At 44.3% G+C, this 20,547-nt stretch overlaps 1 protein-coding gene across 1 annotated transcript; it reads left to right on the top strand.

Annotated features, from left to right (window-relative positions):
• The first annotated feature begins 2,494 nt into the window (after positions 1–2,494).
• On the top strand, positions 2,495–20,206 carry LOC139566148 (sterol 26-hydroxylase, mitochondrial-like). The gene is made up of 9 exons (XM_071387088.1): positions 2,495–2,794; positions 7,419–7,609; positions 13,333–13,532; positions 13,754–13,951; positions 14,312–14,475; positions 16,566–16,732; positions 18,690–18,771; positions 18,940–19,146; positions 19,520–20,206. Exons 1-9 carry the CDS (start codon positions 2,528–2,530, stop codon positions 19,634–19,636), a joined length of 1,593 nt encoding a protein of 530 aa, XP_071243189.1. The 5' UTR covers positions 2,495–2,527; the 3' UTR covers positions 19,637–20,206.
• Positions 20,207–20,547: the final 341 nt, after the last annotated feature.

The raw sequence follows: 20,547 nt of genomic DNA, 5'->3' as shown, positions 1-20,547 counted from the left end.
AGCGTCTGCTAAATGACTTAAATGTAAATGTGTTGTGGCAATTTCCTGTATTACCAAATGAGGAGAGTTACAAACCACACACCAGTCAGAGTTATACTTAAACTTCATCTTTAATAATGGGACCTTTACAATAGCCCTTTGACTCTCAGATCAATTCAGTGTCTATAATGAATCCTGAGAGTCTCTACAGTAGAATACAAAGATATTTTATAGCCAAGATACACCCCTCTCAACTTACATGACGAACCACAAATCTTAGGAACAGTTCACAAAGAAAGACTTTTACTTGAGAGAGGAGTATCCCATAGCCAGATAGCATTCGCTATAAATTATCGTTCAGTTTGGTCTCTAAGACGAGGTTCTAATCTCGTTCCTGATACTTTATAGTACAAAAACACCAACTCATCCAATGGCATATATCAATTGTCAACTCTAGATACTCCCATCTCAAGTAAACCCCCTCTTGACCCCACTCCTGGACAAGCTCACTGAGGGGAGTGACTTGCGCACAGACATTGTAGAGACAAGTAATTGGTTCCTCCTTAATCACGCCATCCCTTCACATGGTTTAACAGATACATTCACATAAGAAGACAATGTTCCATCCTGTCCTCTTCCCTTTCTGATATTCTGCATAGCACCAGGGACATGTGAAAGACAAGCCTGACCCCCTCTTGACCCCACTCCTGGACAAGCTCACTGAGGGGAGTGACTTGCGCACAGACATTGTAGAGACAAGTAATTGGTTCCTCCTTAATCACGCCATCCCTTCACATGGTTTAACAGATACATTCACATAAGAAGACAATGTTCCATCCTGTCCTCTTCCCTTTCTGATATTCTGCATAGCACCAGGGACATGTGAAAGACAAGCCTGACCTCTCCCCTCTCTGGGCCCCAAGTGACTGAGCCCCAGCTTAGGGAAAAGTGCAACTGCCAACACTATAGTCCAAAAGGATACATTCTAATGACAAGTATCTCACATAAGCATATTATGTCAATAAAACATCTTATTTATCTAACTAATTCGGATTCATCCGCCACAAAGGTCTGTGAGTCTCACAATGCCCTGAGCCACATAGATAAGACCAATACCTATGGTGAGAATGCTGTTCATTGACTACAGCTCAGCGTTCAGCACCATTGTCCCTCTAAGCTCGTCACCAAGCTTAGGACCCTGAGACTGAACACCTCCCTCTGCAACTGGATCCTGGACTTCATGATGGGCTGACCCCAGGTGGTGAGGGTAGGCAACATCACCTCTGCCTTGCTGACCCTCAACACGGGGGGCCACACAGAGGTATGTGCTTAGTCCCCTCCTGTACTCCCTGTTCACCCACGACTAACACCAAGTTTGCGACACGACGGGGGTAAGCCTGATCACTGGCGACAATGAGACGGCCTACAAGGAGGAGGTCAGAGACCTGGCAGTGAGGGGCCGGAGCAACTTCTCCCTCAATGTCAGTAAGACCAAGAAGCTGATCGCGGACTACGGGACACGGAGGGGGGACGAGCACGCTCCCATCCACATCGACGGAACTGCAGTGGAGTGGGTCAAAAGCTTCAAGTTCCTCAGTGTCAACTTAAAATGGTCCGCGCACAGTCGCGAAGAAGGCACGTCAGCGCCTCTTGCCCTTCAGAAGGTTGAGAAGGTTTGTCATGGACACTCAAATCCTCAAAGCTCTACAGCTGTAACATTGAGAGCATCTTGACTAGCTGCATCACTGCTTGGTATGCCAATAGCACCGGCCTAGATTGCATGGTGCTACAGAGGGTAGTGCGGACAGCCTAGTACATCACACGGGCCATGCTCCCTGCCATCCAGGAACTCTATATCAGGCGGTGTGAAAGGAAGGCCCGGAAAATCATTCAAGACTCCAACCACCCAAGCCATAGACTATTTGTTCTCTCTGCTTACGCAAGGAAAGCAGTACCAGTGCATAAAGTCTGACATCAACAGGCTCCTGAACAGCTTCTATTCCCATGTCATAAGACCGCTAACTAAATGGCTACACAGACTGAGTTGAGTTGTCTCTGCACACTTACAGGGCCTTACACACAAACACTCACTCCATCATTTGCTCACAAACACATATGCACATACATTTATACGGACTCTAAACACACCCACATCACATCATCATATACCCTGCTGCTACTCTGTTTATTATATATCCTGATGGCTAGTCACCTTACCCCTATTCATATCTACCTCTATAGATCCAGTATCCCTCCACATTTTTAAATATGGCACTGGAACTGTATATATACTGTATATATTGTAGTATGCTTGCTTTATCGTGTTCTTGTTTTTATATCTCGTGTTTTGATTTAACGTTATTTTTAGTATTACATAGTTATTGACAACTGCATTGTTGGGTTTTGAGTTCGCAAGAAAGGCATTTCACTGTACTTGTGCATGTGACGTTGAAATGTGAAAGTTATGGGCGAGTCCCGATGTGCTGCAGGGCAAACTGTACTAAAAAGCCACAGATGGTAGAATTAACTTTTATGCGCTCCACTCAACATGTGTAGCCCTGCGGCGGTGACCAGGCCGCTCCGACTCACAGTTTACCACGGCCAGAAACTGTCAGTGGCGCTGGACGACTTTGTGTCTGGTGGACGGAGGTTCAAGTCCGGAGTCAGCAGACACTTAGGACAAAAATTGCAGACAACGATAGAAACAACTCCGGAGAAGTGCAAAACAATAGACGATTTACATGGACCTAGTTTGGCCACGACGGTGTATTGGCTGTTCGTGAAGGGATATGCAGATAAGAGCCATGCGATGCAGGTAAAAATTAATCCCACAGTGCCTCGCTTAATTTCTTCTACTCTTTCATCCAAGTATGGCTAGCTGCGTACGTGTAGTGAGTGCACGTTATCGAGCGAAATAAATTATATGGACGTCATTTTTAACGACGTAGACTAAGAAGCTAAATTCGATTTTCCATCACAATTATAATTAATGTGAGTTTAAGAATGTTGCAAGAGAAGAGCTAAATCGCTCTTATTAAACTATCCAGATCATTTCCCCTCAAATTATGTCGATGTAACTTGATTTGACGACTGCTATGATTAAACAATAATGCCCGAGGTGTGGTATATACCACAAACCCCCGAGGTGCCTTATTTCTATAAACTGGTGACCAACGTAATTCAAACATAATTATGTTTTTGGTCATTCAGGTGGTACATGGTCTGCCGTTATTTTGTGGCAGATGTTAAGACTACAAACCGTTATAAATGGCCTATTTGCGAGATTTATTTATTTCAATAGGCATAGGCTACTGACTAAAATCTGGGTTTATAATTGCAATTCAATTTTGACATGGTTTGCTGAGCTAGATGCAGGTAGGCCAACATCTAATTTCAGGGAAAAGTCCACAATGAAACGGACATTAAATGTGTAGAATGATACGTTTTCAATAGAGCTGTGACCATGATCACAATTGATAACTGCAGCACTCTCTCAACCAGTGCTCTCTTTTTCAGTCTCACCTGAATTTATACTATTGTTGCACAAAAATCTGGTATAAGAATACCTTTTACTCAATCAAAAAACAGTACATAAACACCAGTACCTGGTTTCCCTTACCTATTGAAATCAAGAAGAAGAAAATAACAATGGTGAAATAGACCAGTTTACTGCTGTGCAATGTCACATGTACAGTTGAAGTTAGAAGTTTACATACACCTTAGCCAAATACATTTAAACGCAGTTTTTCACAATTCCTGACATTTAATCAGAGTAAAAATTCCCTGTCTTAGTTAGGATCACCACTTTATTTTCAGAATGTGAAATGTCAGAATAATAGTAGAGAAAATTATTTATTTCAGCTTTTATTCCTTTCATCACATTCCCAGTTGGTCAGAAGTTTATATACACTCAATTAGTATTTGGTAGCGTTGCCTTTAAATTGTTTAACTTGGGTCAAACGTTTTGGGTAGACTTCCACAAGCTTCCCACAATAAGTTGGGTGAATTGTGGCCCATTCCTCCTGACAGAGCTGGTGTAACTGAGTCAGGTTTGTAGGCCTCCTTGCTCGCACACGCTTTTTCAGTTCTGCCCAGAAATTTCCCATAGGATTGAGGTCAGGGCTTTGTGATGGCCACTCCAATACTTTGACTGTGTTGTACTTAAGCCATTTTGCCACAACTTTGGAAGTATGCTTGGGGTCATTGTCCATTTGGAAGACCCATTTGCGACCAAGCTTTCACTTCCTGACTGATGTCTTGAGACGTTGCTTCAATATATCCACAATTTTCCTCCCTCATGATGCCATCTATTTTGTGAAGTGCACCAGTCCCTCCTGCAGCAAAGCACCCCTCTCAACACCCCTCTCAAGATACACCCCTCTCAACTTACATGACGAACCACATATCTTAGGAACTGTTCACAAAGAAAGACTTTTTCTTGAGGAAGGAGTATCCCATAGCCAGATAACATTCGCTATAAATTATCGTTCAGTTTGGTCCCGAGGTTCTAATCTCGTTCCTGGTACTTCATAGTACTATAACCGACTTGCCAAAACTATAGCTTGTTAACAAGACATTTGTGGAGTGGTTGAAAAATGAGTTTTAATGACTCCAACCTAAGTGTATGTAAACCGCCGACTTCAACTGTACCTGTATGTACAGTGGGGAGAACAAGTATTTGATACACTGCCGATTTTGCAGGTTTTCCTACTTACAAAGCATGTAGAGGTCTGTAATTTTTATCATAGGTACACTTCAACTGTGAGAGACGGAATCTAAAACAAAAATCCAGAAAATCACATTGTATGATTTTTAAATAATTAATTTGCATTTTATTGCATGACATAAGTATTTGATCACCTACCAACCAGTAAGAATTCCGGCTCTCACAGACCTGTTAGTTTTTCTTTAAGAAGCCCTCCTGTTCTCCACTCATTACCTGTATTAACTGCACCTGTTTGAACTCGTTACCTGTATAAAAGACACCTGTCCACACACTCAATCAAACAGACTCCAACCTCTCCACAATGGCCAAGACCAGAGAGCTGTGTAAGGACATCAGGGATAAAATTGTAGACCTGCACAAGGCTGGGATGGGCTACAGGACAATAGGCAAGCAGCTTGGTGAGAAGGAAACAACTGTTGGCGCAATTATTAGAAAATGGAAGAAGTTCAAGATGACGGTCAATCACCCTCGGTCTGGGGCTCCATGCAAGATTTCACCTCGTGGGGCATCAATGATCATGAGGAAGGTGAGGGATCAGCCCAGAACTACACGGCAGGACCTGGTCAATGACCTGAAGAGAGCTGGGACCACAGTCTCAAAGAAAACCATTAGTAACACACTACGCCGTCATGGATTAAAATCCTGCAGCGCACGCAAGGTCCCCCTGCTTAAGCCAGTGCATGTCCAGGCCTGTCTGAAGTTTGCCAATGACCATCTGGATGATCCAGAGGAGGAATGGGAGAAGGTCATGTGGTCTGATGAGACAAAAATATAGCTTTTTGGTCTAACTCCACTCACCGTGTTTGGAGGAAGAAGAAGTATGAGTACAACCCCAAGAACACCATCCCAACCGTGAAGCATGGAGGTGGAAACATCATTCTTTGGGGATGCTTTTCTGCAAAGGGGACAGGACGACTGCACCGTATTGAGGGGAGGATGGATTTGGCCATGTATCGCGAGATCTTGGCCAACAACCTCCTTCCCTCAGTAAGAGCATTGAAGATGGGTCGTGGCTGGGTCTTCCAGCATGACAACGACACGAAGCACACAGCCATGGCAACTAAGGAGTGGCTCCGTAAGAAGCATCTCAAGGTCCTGGAGTGGCCTAGCCAGTCTCCAGACCTGAACCCAATAGAAAATCTTTGGAGGGAGCTGAACGTCCGTATTGCCCAGCGACAGCCCCGAAACCTGAAGGATCTGGAGAAGATCTGTAGGGAGGAGTGGGCCAAAATCCCTGCTGCAGTGTGTGCAAACCTAGTCAAGAACTACAGGAAACGTATGATCTCTGTAATTGCAAACAAAGGTTTCTGTACCAAATATTAAGTTCTGCTTTTCTGATGTATCAAATACTTATGTCATGCAATAAAATGCAAATTAATTACTTAAAAATCATACAATGTGATTTTCTGGATTTTTGTTTTAGATTCCGTCTCTCACAGTTGAAGTGTACCTATGATAAAAATGACAGACCTCTACATGCTTTGTAAGTAGGAAAACCTGCAAAATCGGCAGTGTATCAAATACTTGTTCTCCCCACTGTATATCAATATAGACTAGGGTAGGCCAATTTATTTGTAGATTTTCTTAATTGAAATAAAAGATTAAGGTGGTTCTGGAAGTATTCTCAGGGTGATTATTAGGTTGTATAAACATGAGTGCTTTCCTCCCACAATGCCACAAATTATCAGTAATTTTGAGAAATAGGGCTCACATGCGAGATGTCACTTCGCAATAGAAACTTTCTCAATTTGGAAAATATCATTTTCTATAATTCTTATTTGTACTTATGAATTTACCAGGGGTGATCCAGTCATAACATTTGGAATTTAGTAGTACTGTGTAGAAAGCCAGTACCTAAGGTGGTTAAATCATTTCACATCCATCACATTTATCATAACATATTATTTAGGAGGTCAAATTGGCTCTGATATTGGTGGGGTCATGACCCCCAAAGTTATGCACCTGGATTCATGGTTTATTAAACTAGAGGTCGGTTTGACTAATTAGGTTAATAAGTAGTTTATATCTGTTATTTTTAGTAAATATACACTGTGTACAAAACATTAAGAGCACCTTCCTAATATTGAGTCCACCCCCTTTTCCCCTCAGAACAGCCTCAATTTGTCAGGGCATGGACTACAAGGTGTCAAAAGCATTCCACAGGGATGCTGGCCCACGTTGACTCCAATGATTCCCACAGTTAGGTCAAGTTGGCTGGATGTCCTTTGGGTGGTGGACCATTCTTGATACACACAGGAAACTGTTGAGAGTGAAAAACCCAGCAGCGTTGCAGTTCTTGACACGCTCAAACCGGTGCAACTGGCACCTACTACAATACCCCGTTCAAAGGCACTTAAGTCTTTTGTCTTGCCCATTCACCCTCTGAATGGCACACATACACAATCCATGTCTCAAGGCTTAAAAATCTGTCTTTAACTTACCATCTTCCCTTCATCTACACTGATTGTGTAGATAACATCAATAAGGCATCAATAAGGTAACATCAATAAGGGATCATAGCTTTCACCTGGACTTATCTGGTCAGTCTGTCATGGAAAGAGCAGGTGTTCCTAATGTTTTGTATACTCTGTGTATATTTTGTGAATCATTAATTCATATGAAATATAATTATATAGGACTGTCTCACTGTGCATTTCCAACATCTTTGTGTACATTTCCAGAATCAAATATCTTCTCTTTGCCCCCAACCCAGGTTGAACACAAGAAACTGTACGGGCCCATCTGGCGCTCGCGGTTCGGCCCGTTTGATGTGGTGAACGTGGCGTCTCCAGAGCTGATATCCCAGGTGATCCGTCAGGAGGGCCGCTACCCGGTCCGGACAGAGCTGCCACACTGGAAGGAGTACCGCGATATGAGGGGACAGGCCTATGGACTCCATGTGGAGTGAGTGGCCGATGAACCACATCAAGGACAACTCCTAGATTGGGTGTAGGAAAGGGAATGGATAATACTTACTTACACCCACTGTTCCCTCGTTTTTTGGGGGCACTGAGGAAATATTTGCTCGTGAGCGGAAACTTTAATGTTGTGAGAATTTAGTGCAACTTCCTGCACATGTTTACAGTAAACACTGCAGCTGTACCATTACAGTTTTAGACAGTAGCTAATAGGCTATTGTGGCTATTTGAGCATAATGTAGGCCTACCAACAAAACCAATGGCGCAAATCCCATAACATTTTCACATGGAAATAGCTTTTGATTTCTGTGATATAGCCTACAGTAACATATATGTGATGTTCAATGCAGGCCTATATTGCATTCAATTTTTAATAACGTTTTTACATTATGAAACGCTTGATATTAATAATGTTTTATTTGGTCTGTGACACCACGGTGACAGTACATTGTATTGTATGATGCAAGAAACCACTTTACAAAATACAATTTATTATTATTATTACCATACAGAGACTTAGACAATGTAGGATATGCAAGTGTGTCTCAAAATACAACACTGCCCCTTTAATTAAGATGTAAGCTTTTAAGCTGATTAGCTTTTCAAAGAGAGCTTGAAATGTGGCCTACACGTTTTGTGCTCTTGTCGGAAGCAGTAACTCCCCATTGCTGACCTATATTTAAGCAATAAGGCACCTCGGGGGTTGTGGTATATGGCCAATATACCACGGCTAAGGGATGTTATTTTTCACGACACAACGTGGAGTGCCTGGATACAGCCTTTAGTCGTGGTATATTGGCCATATATCACGGTAACCGGCGCCGAAAAGAGATGGCTGCCTCGCTTCGTGCTCCTTGGAAAATATGCAGTATTTTGTTTTTTTACGTGTTATTTCTTACATCGGTACCCCGGGTAATCTTAGGTTTCATTACATACAGTCGGGAGGAACTACTGAATATACGATTAACGTCAACTCATCGTTCCTACCAGGAATATGACTTTCCCGAAACGGATCCAGTGTCTTGCCTTCCACACAATACAATGGATCTGATCCCAGCCGGCGACCCTGTGCGACGCCGAAAAAGGGGAAAACGTGGCGGTCTCGTGGTCAGGCTTCGGAGACGGGCACATCGCGCTCCACTCCCTAGCATACTACTCGCCAATGTCCAGTCTCTTGACAATAAGGTTGATGAAATCCGAGCACGGGTAGCATTCCAGAGAGACATCAGGGATTGCAACGTGCTCTGCTTCACGGAAACATGGCTAACTCAAGGGACGCTAACGGAGTCGGTGCAGCCAGCTGGTTTCTCCATGCATCGCGCCGACAGAAACAAACATCTTTCCGGTAAGAAGAGGGGCGGGGGGGTATGCCTTATGATTAACGAGAAGTGGTGTGATCATCATAACAACACACAAGAACTCAAGTCGTTCTGTTCACCTGATCTAGAACTCCTCACAATCAAATGTCGACCGCATTATCTACCAAGGGAATTCTCGTCAATCATAATCACAGCCGTATACATTCCCCCCCAAGCAGACACATCGATGGCCCTGAACGAACTTTATCTGACTCTTTGTAAACTGGAAACCACACACCCTGAGGCTGCATTCATCGTAGCTGGGGATTTTAACAAGGCTAATCTAAAAACAAAACTCCCTAAATTCTATCAGCATATCGATTGTGCTACCAGGGCTGGAAAAACACTAGACCATTGTTACACTAATTTCCGCGACGCTTATAAGGCCCTCCCCCGCCCCCCTTTCGGAAAAGCTGACCACGACTCCATTTTGTTGATTCCAGCCTACAAACAAAAACTCAAACAACAAGCTCCCGCGCTCAGGTCTGTTCAACGCTGGTCCGACCAATCTGAATCCACGCTTCAAGACTGCTTCGATCACGCAGATTGGAATATGTTCCGCATCGCGTCCAACAACAATATTGACGAATATGCTGATTCGGTGAGCGAGTTCATTAGGAAGTGCATTGACGATGTCGTACCCACAGCAACGATAAAAACATTCCCAAACCAGAAACCGTGGATTGACGGCAGCATTCGCGTGAAACTGAAAGCGCGAACCACTGCTTTTAACCTGGGCAAGGTGACCGGAAGCATGACCGAATACAAACAGTGTAGCTATTCTCTCCGCAAGGCAATCAAACAGGCCAAGTCTCAGTACAGAGACAAAATCGAGTCGAAATTCAACAGCTCAGACACAAGAGGTATGTGGCAGGGTCTACAGTCAATCACGGATTACAAAAAGAAAACCAGCCCCGTCGAGGACCAGGATGTCTTGCTCCCAGACAGGCTAAACAACTTTTTTGCCCGCTTTGAGGACAATACAGTGCCACTGACACGGCCCCCTACCAAAACCTGCGGGCTCTCCTTCACTGCAGCCGAGGTGAGTAAAACATTTAAACGTGTTAACCCTCGCAAGGCTGCAGGCCCAGACGGCATTCCCAGCCGCGTCCTCAGAGCATGCGCAGACCAGCTGGCTGGTGTGTTTACGGACATATTCAATCAATCCTTATCCCAGTCTGCTGTTCCCACATGCTTCAAGAGGGCCACCATTGTTCCTGTTCCCAAGAAAGCTAAGGTAACTGAGCTAAACGACTACCGCCCCGTAGCACTCACTTCCGTCATCATGAAGTGCTTTGAGAGACTAGTCAAGGACCATATCACCTCCACCCTACCGGACACCCTAGACCCACTCCAATTTGCTTACCGACCCAATAGGTCCACAGACGACGCAATCGCAACCACACTGCACACTGCCCTAACCCATCTGGACAAGAGGAATACCCATGTGAGAATGCTGTTCATCGATTACAGCTCAGCATTTAACACCATAGTACCCTCCAAACTCGTCATCAAGCTCGAGACCCTGGGTCTCGACCCCGCCCTGTGCAACTGGGTCCTGGACTTCCTGACGGGCCGCCCCCAGGTGGTGAGGGTAGGTAACAACATCTCCACCCCGCTGATCCTCAACACTGGGGCCCCACAAGGGTGCGTTCTGAGCCCTCTCCTGTACTCCCTGTTCACCCACGACTGCGTGGCCATGCACGCCTCCAACTCAATCATCAAGTTTGCGGATGACACTACAGTGGTAGGCTTGATCACCAACAACGACGAGACGGCCTACAGGGAGGAGGTGAGGGCCCTCGGAGTGTGGTGTCAGGAAAATAACCTCATACTCAACGTCAACAAAACAAAGGAGATGATTGTGGACTTCAGGAAACAGCAGAGGGAGCACCCCCCTATCCACATCGACGGGTCAGTAGTGGAGAAGGTGGAAAGTTTTAAGTTCCTCGGTGTACACATCACGGACAAACTGAACTGGTCCACCCACACAGACAGCGTTGTGAAGAAGGCGCAGCAGCGCCTCTTCAACCTCAGGAGGCTGAAGAAATTCGGCTTGTCACCAAAAGCACTCACAAACTTCTACAGATGCACAATCGAGAGCATCCTGTCGGGCTGTATCACCGCCTGGTACGGCAACTGCTCCGCCCACAACCGTAAGGCTCTCCAGAGGGTAGTGAGGTCTGCAGAACGCATCACCAGGGGCAAACTACCTGCCCTCCAGGACACCTACACCACCCGATGTCACAGGAAGGCCATAAAGATCATCAAGGACAACAACCACCCAAGCCACTGCCTGTTCACCCCGCTATCATCCAGAAGGCGAGGTCAGTACAGGTGCATCAAAGCAGGGACCGAGAGACTGAAAAACAGCTTCTATCTCAAGGCCATCAGACTGTTAAACAGCCACCACTAACATTTAGCGGCCGCTGCCAACATACTGACTCAACTCCAGCCACTTTAAAAATGGGAATTGATGGAAATTATGTAAAAATGTACCACTAGCCACTTTAAGCAATGCCACTTAATACAATGTTTACATACCCTACATTACCCATCTCATATGTATATATACTGTACTCTATATCATCTACTGCATCTTGCCATCTTTATGCAATACATGTACCACTAGCCACTTTAAACTATGCCACTTTATGTTTACATACCCTACAGTACTCATCTCATATGTATATACCGTACTCTATACCATCTACTGCATCTGCCATGCCGTTCTGTACCACCACTCATCCATATATCTTTATGTACATATTCTTTATCCCTTACACTTGTGTGTGTGTAAGGTAGTAGTGTGGAATTGTTAGGTTAGATTACTGTTGGTTATTACTGCATTGTCGGAACTAGAAGCACAAGCATTTCGCTACACTCGCATTAACATCTGCTAACCATGTGTATGTGACTAATAAAATTTGATTTGATTTGATTTGATTTGATATACCACAACCTCTGAGGTGCCTTACTGCTATTATAAACTGGTTACCAACGTAATTAGAGCAGTAAAAATAAATGTTTTATCATACTCATGGTATACGGTCTGATATACCACGCCTGTCAGCCAATCAGAATTCAGTGCTCGAACCAGCCAGTTTATAATTATCAATAACCGGGCAAATAACTCGCTAACTAGCAAAGAATATCAACAAATGTGCACATGCGTGCTCTGAACTGAGCTGAAAAGCGCATTCAGCTCAGTGATTGAAAGGGTGATTGAAAGACCGCTCATGGGCTAACCCCACCAAAAGAATTATACTCTGCTGCACACTGGCTCTCCCTACAACTAAATCAGACTCAATCTTGCAAAGTTAGATTTGTTTTGTTGCATTTAAAAGGACCTGATATAGTTAAGCAATAAGGCACGAGGGGCTGTGGTATATGGACAATATACCACGGCTAAGGGCTGTTCTTGGGCACAACACAGAGTGCCTGGATACAGCCTTTAGCCATGGTATATTGGCCATATACCACAAACCCCTGAGGTGCCTTATTGCTATTATAAACTGGTTACCAACGTAATTATATACGGTCTGATATACCACGGTTGTCAGCCAATCAGCATTCAGGGTTCGAACCACCCAGTTTATAATTTTGATTCGATCACAGAAAAAAGTATTCTATATAGTGCAAACTAATGCGGCGAACTCAGTGAAGTTCAATCTCTTGCGTCTCTGCATGGCATTTCTTCTGCGCGGCATCCTGGAGGAGGTACGCAGCTTAGAGGGAACATTGCTTACACCCTATGCTTCAAAGATACACTATGACAGTTATTGGTAATAAATCATTGCCTTGGGTAAAAGCAATGTTGGTCTGGTTTGAGGAAACCCTAACTCGTACAGGTAAACTTGTTTCAGTAGTACCTCCACCTCCAACATTATCAATCTAACCTACAGGTAACTGCCAAAATAAAGGAAACGCCAACATAGCGTCTTAACGGGGCATTGGGCCACCACTAGTCGCCAGAAAAGCTTGAATGCGCCTTGGCATAGATTCTACAAGTGTCTGGAACTCTATTGGAGGGATTTGACACCATTATTCCATGAGAAATGTAATCATTTGGTGTTTTGTTGATGGTGGTGGAAACCGCCGTCTCAGGTGCTGCTCTATAATCTTCCATAAGTGTTCAATTGGGTTGAGATCTGGGATGTTCATTGCTTACTTAACTCAGGAACCACACCTATGTGGAAGCAGCTGCTTTTAATATACTTTGTATCCTTCATTTACTTAAGTTTTTCCTTTATTTTGGCCGTTACCTGTAGATATACCTCCACCCCTTTATTCTGAATAACTACTGTAGATTCACTGTCTGTCTCCTGTCCCCTCCTCTCCTCTCCTACAGTAAAGGCCCACAGTGGTACCGTATCCGTAGTGTCCTGAATCCAAAGATGCTGAAGCTAGCGGAGGTATCTGCGTACGCGCCTGTCATCCACCAGGTGGTAGGGGACCTGCTACAGCGTATTGAGAGGCTCCGCCTCCGCAGTCAGGACCACACCACCGTACCAGACCTCGCCGCAGAGCTCTACAAGTTTGGCTTTGAAGGTGTGATATCATTGGTTCATTCAGTATTTTTTAGGATTTTAACCCCTTCAGAAACACACACACACACAGTGGGGTTGGAAGCCAGAATCTGCCACAGTCAGCAGCTTAGGTAAAGTGCCTTGCTCAGGGGCACAACGGCAGGAGATGGCATCTCGGATACCGAGAATCCCACCAGCTCTGTGTAGTCCTCATTGTTCACTGTGTTCTCTCCGTCCCTGCAGGGATCTCTTCCATCCTGTTTGAGACGCGGCTGGGTTGTCTGCAGGAGGAGATCCCTAAGGACACGCTGAAGTTCATCGCTGCAGCCAACGACATGCTAACCCTGTCTGAGACCGTCCTCTTCCTCCCGCTCTGGACACGCAACGTCCTGCCCTTCTGGAAACGATTTATCCAAGCCTGGGACGACCTGGTGGCTGTAGGTATGTTTGTAAATAATGTCAGGGGCTCCTTCTATTGAGCGACAAGCGGACTTAAATGTGTCGGTGGAAAGTAGACATGGTAGGTTCCACCTCCACAATGCAAGTGCACAGTTATTATTTCTATTGCACAATAGCTTGCCCATGTCACTTGCACGTCAGCCACTGTCAGCCGCTAAGCACCGTTGAGAAGTGTCATAAATCGCAGACCTATGTGGGAACTTTGTTAATGTGGGTGGCAACCCGTCTGCCTAGGGAGACTAACTGTTGAGCTATGTTCACTATTGAGACTCATTTTGTGTGTGTTTGTGTGCGTCCCCTACATGAATGTGTGTGTTCAATGACTTCTACATAAACCCTCAGCTCAGCATCTCATTGACCATAAGTTGGCGCAGATGGATGCCCAGGTGCTGGCTGGGAAGCAGGTGGAGGGGATGTATCTCACCTACCTGCTGTCCTGTGATAAACTGACCCTGGGAGAGGTGTACATCAGCATCACAGAGCTGTTGCTGGGCGGAGTGGACACGGTGAGAGGAGAGGGTCATGGGAGGTCATACAGAGAGGAGGGTGGTGCCATACATAACAGCAGGGTCACGTTCAGTAGGGTACACCGTAAACAAACCTTTTGAAATGGAAAACGAACATGTGAATTTCTCATTGGCAAAATTATATTATTTCCTCTACATTTCAAAATGTTTTCTTCTGTTTTGTGCCTACTGGACATGTCTTAGGGAATGGGGGAAGTGATGGAGTCGGAAGCTTTTGTAGGGTGGAGGTGTATTTTGGCTTTAAGATTACACGATTCTCCCCAGGCCATAAATACTGAAACCATTTGCTTTAGTTTGTAGACATATATACTGTATTTGCGGTGTAACTTTGTATTTATTTTAGAGGGTACAAAATGCACTCACATAACCACAGACAGATACACAGTAACCATACAAACAAACACTACATGACCTGCCTGGCTGCATTCCCTGGTGCAGTCTGGTCTTGTTTTTGTCAAGCATCACTTCCTGCTGTCTGGGATCTCCAAAGTCATTTCCTGTGCTGATTTTATGATCAATAAATGTTTATGATCACTGATACAGCCTCCACCACTCCCTCAACTTTGAATCATTATTTTCTTTAGAAACATCAGCACTTTAATTGTCCAAGTCAAATTTCCCCTCAGGGACGATAAAGTATACTGAACAAAAATCTAAAATGCAACAATTTCAAAGATATTACAGAGTTACAGTTCATATAACTAAATAAATTAAATAAATAAATTAGGCCCGAATCTATGGATTTCACATGACTGATTTCACATGACTGGGAATACAGATATGCATCTGTTGGTAACAGATACCTTAAAAGAAAAAGTAGGGCCTCCCGAGTGGCGCAGAGGTCTAAGGCACTGCAGTGCTTGAGGCGTCACTACAGATCTGGGTTCGATCCCGGACTGTGACGCAGCCGGCTGCGTCCGGGAGACCCATGAGGCGATGCATAATTGTCCCAGCGTCGTCCGGGTTAGGGGAGGGTTTAACCAGCCAGAATGTCCTTGTCCCATCGCGCTCTAGCAACTCCTGTGTCTGGCTGGGCGCACGTACTCTGACACGGTCGCCAGTTGTACAGTGTTTCCTCCGACACATTGGTGCGGCTAAGCGAGCAGTGTGTCAAGAAGCAGTGCAGCTTGGTAGGGTCGTGTTTCGGAGGTGGTCCACCATTTGCCTCATGCAGCGCGACACATCTCTTTCACATAGAGTTGATCAGGCTGTGGAATGTTATCTGACTCCTCTTCAATTGCTGTGCTAAGTTGCTGGATATGGACGGGAACTGGAACACGGTCGTACACGTCGATTTAGATTAGCCCAAACATGCTCAATGGGTGAATGGTGTGAGTAAGCAAGCCATGGAAGAACTGGGACATGTTCAGCTTCCAGGAATTGTGTACAGATCCTTGCAACATGGGGCAGTGCATTATCATGCTGAAACATGAGGTGATGGCAGCGGATGAATGGCACGACAGTGGGCCTCAGGATCTCATCACTCTATCTCTGTGCATTCAAATTGCCATTGCTAAAATGCAGTTGTGTTCGTTGTCCGTAGCTTATGCCAGCATATACCATAACCCCACCGCCACCATGGGGCACTCTGTTTACAACGTCATCAAACCACTTATGGTAGAGTAATGAACATTCAATTCTCTGGCAACAGCGCTGGTGGACATTCCTGCAGTCAGCATACCAATTGCACGCTCCTTCAAAACTTGAGACATCTGTGGCATTGTAGTGTGACAAAACTGCACATTTTATAACAGACTTTTATTGTCCCCAGCACAAGGTGCACCTGTGTAATGACCGTGTTGTTTAATCAGCTTCTTGATATGCCACACCGGTCAGGTGGATGAATTATCTTGGCAAAGGAGAAATGCTCACTAGGGATGTAAACAAATTTGTGCACAACATTTGAGAGAAATAAGCTTTTTGTGAGTATGGCATCTTTTATTTCAACTCATGAAACATGGGACCAACACTTTACATGTTGCATTCAGATTTTTGTTCAGTATATATCATATCACTTCACTTTAAGTAAACCTCTCTTTCTTTCTATCGTCCTTCTCCTTTCGCCTCAGACATCCAACACCTTGTCGTGGGCATTGTACCAGTTGGCTCGCGACGCTGCGTCTCAGGACAGGCTGTACCGTGAGATCATGTCTGTGTGTCCGGGAAGACTGCAGCCCAGATCAGAGGACCTGAGCAGGATGCCCTACCTGAAGGCTGTCATCAAGGAGACTCTGAGGTGAACACACACACGCACGTAGGCACAGATGCATGTACATGTACACACACGCAGGTTCTGAGGTGAACACACGCACATGCACACACACACACACACACGCCAAGAACGGCTACCTGCAACTGGCCTCTTGTTTTGAGCATGCCTGGTCAAAGAGTATGTCTGCCTGTGTGCTTGCATTTTCCTTTCCCTAATTATACTGATGATGACTGATAAGTGAGATAACATGTTGGCATTTTATCCGGAGTGCAGAGAGTCAAGGTGGAGGCATGGGGCATGCTTTTTGGACAGTTTATGTAAGGAGGGAGGGTGGGGGCAGAAATGTCCTTATATAACCTGAATGGTGTGTTCAAATTTGAATTGTCACATGCTTCGTAAAGAACAGGTGTAAACTAACTGTGAAATGCTTACGGCCCTTCCCAACAATGCAGAATACTATATATATGTTTTAGTAATAAAAAACAAAAAACATTGTAACACGAGGAATATATATACACAATGAGTAATATTTACTTGGCTATGTACACGGGGTACCAATACTGAGTCAATGTGCAGGGGTATGAGGTAGAGATGTACATATCGGTAGGGGTAAAGTGACCAGGAAACAGGATAGATAAGACGGAAGCAATAGCGTATGTGATGTGTGTGTGTGTGTGGCAAATGTGTGCCTGTGTGTACATCTTATTTGTGGGTGAGTGTGTGTATGTGTTAGAGTAAGTATGTGTCAAAAAGGGTCAATGCAGATAGTCCAGATATGGTGAACTATTTAGCAGTCTTATGGCTTGGGGCTAGAAGCTGTTCAGGATCCTTTTGCTCCCAGACTTAACTCTCCATTACCGTTTGCTGTGCTGTAGCAGAGAGAACAGTTGATGACTTGGGTGGCTGGAGTCTTTTGACAATTTTTAGGGCCTTCCTTTGACACCGCCTGGTATAGAGGTCCTGGATGACAGGCTTATAGAAGGATATTGGCCCCCTCCACCTCTTCCTATATGGTCATAGCCATTTATCCTGTGGGTCCTTGATTTTCGAATGATTGAAATGCTCAATAACACCATCTAGGTCAGAATCACAACCTGCCATTGCCAACTCTCCGGTATTTAGGTGTATGAAAACTTTACCAATGCGACCAGACCTGCCAACATGCACGCATTTTGCATACCAACTACGCAATTCTCTGTCCGTGTATGCAGGTAATGAATAGGGCCTGATTTTTTTTTTTTTTACATTTTAATAAAAATAAATCCACTGACATCCCAATTCTCAAGCTGCAACACACAGACATGTACAAAGTTTGTGTCAACGGACATGGAGATGAATACATCATTATTGGACGTAGCTGCCCCGTGTCTGCCTCCTGTTTGTTGTGATGCTGAGTTTCCTGACTGTCAGCTGTACGTAAACACATGGACAAATCCCTTTTCGACTCGGTGTGTTGTGGGAAGGTAAATACTGATTGTTTCAAGCTAACGTTAGAGAACATAAGATGGACATTCAGTGGGCTCTAAAGTGCCAGCAGTTCACTCGCATTTGCTAGTGAAAGAAATTAAATGCAAATACGAAAAGTAACTGGTTGCAGTAACTGGAGTGTGATATACATTTACTTATGCGTCCCATTAGTTGTGTTTTCCACGTAACATGACGAGGATCACGCAACCTGATAGACTGTGATTATGATCCACGTCACAAAAAGCATTACAAAAGTATAATCACTAAATGGAGTGGGGAGTTTAGAAGACTGTGCGATGAAAAAAATAATGAGTGTCCGGTATTAGCTATAGAGGCAATGCTTCTAAAATGCCTTTGACCTAAATTTGCGAGTTGAATCTCCAATTTGCCGCGCGCTTCTGGTACTCTAAAGGGTTGGCAGGTCTGGTATACTGAACATTCCTAGCCACACAAAGGTTTATATAAGGCATTCCTACAGAGGCTCCCCATGTTGCTGAAGCTGTTCTCTCTGCAGGATGTACCCTGTAGTTCCAGGGAATGGCCGTCTAACCGTAGACAATGAAGTTGTTGTGGACAACTACTGGTTCCCAAAGAAGGTAGGGGCAGGCGATGAAGAGAAACATATCAACATCTCTCTCTTTCACCTTTGTCAATACTTAAGAAATCTCTATTTCTTTCCCCAAAGGATGAGATGTAATTTCCATGAAATTCTGTCAGTCGCTCTACTTCCTGTCTGTCTACTACTTCCTATTCCCCTCTCTCAGACCCAGTTCCATCTGTGTCACTATGCTGCCAGTCATGACGAGGGGGAGTTTGTGGATGCAGAGTGTTTCAGGCCTGAGCGTTGGCTGAGAGGGGATCCAGAGTCGTACCAACACCACCCCTACAGCTCTATACCCTTCGGGGTGGGCGTGAGAGCCTGTGTGGGCAAGAGAGTGGCAGAGCTAGAGATGTACTTTGCCCTCTCCAGGGTGAGTAAGAGAAGTATTTCATTGGGATTTCCAAGGAAGTGTTGAGTAATAAAAAGCCATCAGTGCCAAAATTATGTTACCACAGACTGTTGGAGGTGATTGTTGTTGGATTTCGTCCATCATCTGTGGTGATTCGCTAATGGTAAATCCCCAGAAGCAATCTAAGAGTGTGTGGGAACTTACAACAGGTGTGACAAACCCCATTTTTATGAGTGGGGCCATATTCTGCTTTTACTATCCCAGTTGCCATGGGATGTTATAGAGACTTAATGTTATGGTTGTAAACTGATTATCTGGCTAGAGAGACGTCAGACAACCAGGTGGCTCATTAACACTAAACCCTTGAACTTGAATTCTTGTCCCCCCTCTACAGCTGATGCAGCATTATGAGATCCAGCCAGAGGATGGGGCCCCGACCACAGAGCCCAAGACTAGAACACTGCTCATCCCGTCCAAACCCATCAACCTGCGCTTCCTACCCCGAGCCTGAGGAGGGTGCCAGGGAGTTATAGAAAGGGATTGACAGGAGGGTGTTGTGATGTGGTAACCTCCAGCCCCCTAGATCCCCTTAAACATAGCTGCAGGAGTAGTTTGGGTGGGGGGAGGGGATGCTGAAAAATAACGTTTGTTCGTGCTATAGACAGCTATATCTGTCTGCTAATACAGGACTAGTAAAGGCCCAGTGCACTACTATTGTGAAGAAATTATATTTTCAAAAATATCTATTTTTTTATTCTTTTTTTAATGCAGATTTGTCATGGGGTGCTGCAGCACTCCTATTTCCTGTGGCTATGCCCTGAAATCAAATCTGATTCATACCAGGTTATTCGGAGGTGTTTAACTGGGGCCTTTGCTCTGTTGACCTTTACTATGAAGCTAATACATATAGATTAATCTGCCCTGTAATAAATGCACATTGGTGTTAAGGAGAAATGTATCACAGAGTGTGTGTGAAGGGCATTATAATATAATATCATTAGTTGCTAATACACCTTGTATATTTGTCTAGGGTATTGGCCATTAACCTTTTACTTCATTAAAAGTCTTTATGAAATGTGAACTTGTGTGCCCACATTGTTTTTTATGTCCTACATTAGCATTTAACAAGTGCTGGCAACTCTGTGGTCCATACAAAGATTAAAAGATGGGTTATATTTACGTTAAATATTAGTTTGTATTTGTGTTATTTATTAGGTTTAACCAACGGGGAAAAGTCAGTTGAGTGTTAAAATAAAAACAGTAGGTTGCAACTTGAAATATAGGTTTGTTAATAATCAAATATAATCAAATATAACAGTTGGCGTTGAGTCATATATTTGGTTTCAACAAATGCAAAAAAAAATGTTTCAATTGAGAACTCATTTACTTGTAACTAGTTGAAGCCATTTTTTTTTTACAGTA

The sequence above is a fragment of the Salvelinus alpinus genome, chromosome 38 (genome assembly GCF_045679555.1).
Source record: "Salvelinus alpinus chromosome 38, SLU_Salpinus.1, whole genome shotgun sequence".
In the NCBI taxonomy this organism is placed as follows: domain Eukaryota; kingdom Metazoa; phylum Chordata; class Actinopteri; order Salmoniformes; family Salmonidae; genus Salvelinus; species Salvelinus alpinus.
Note: the sequence above shows the minus strand (reverse complement) of the source record. Positions and strands in the feature narration are given on the sequence as shown.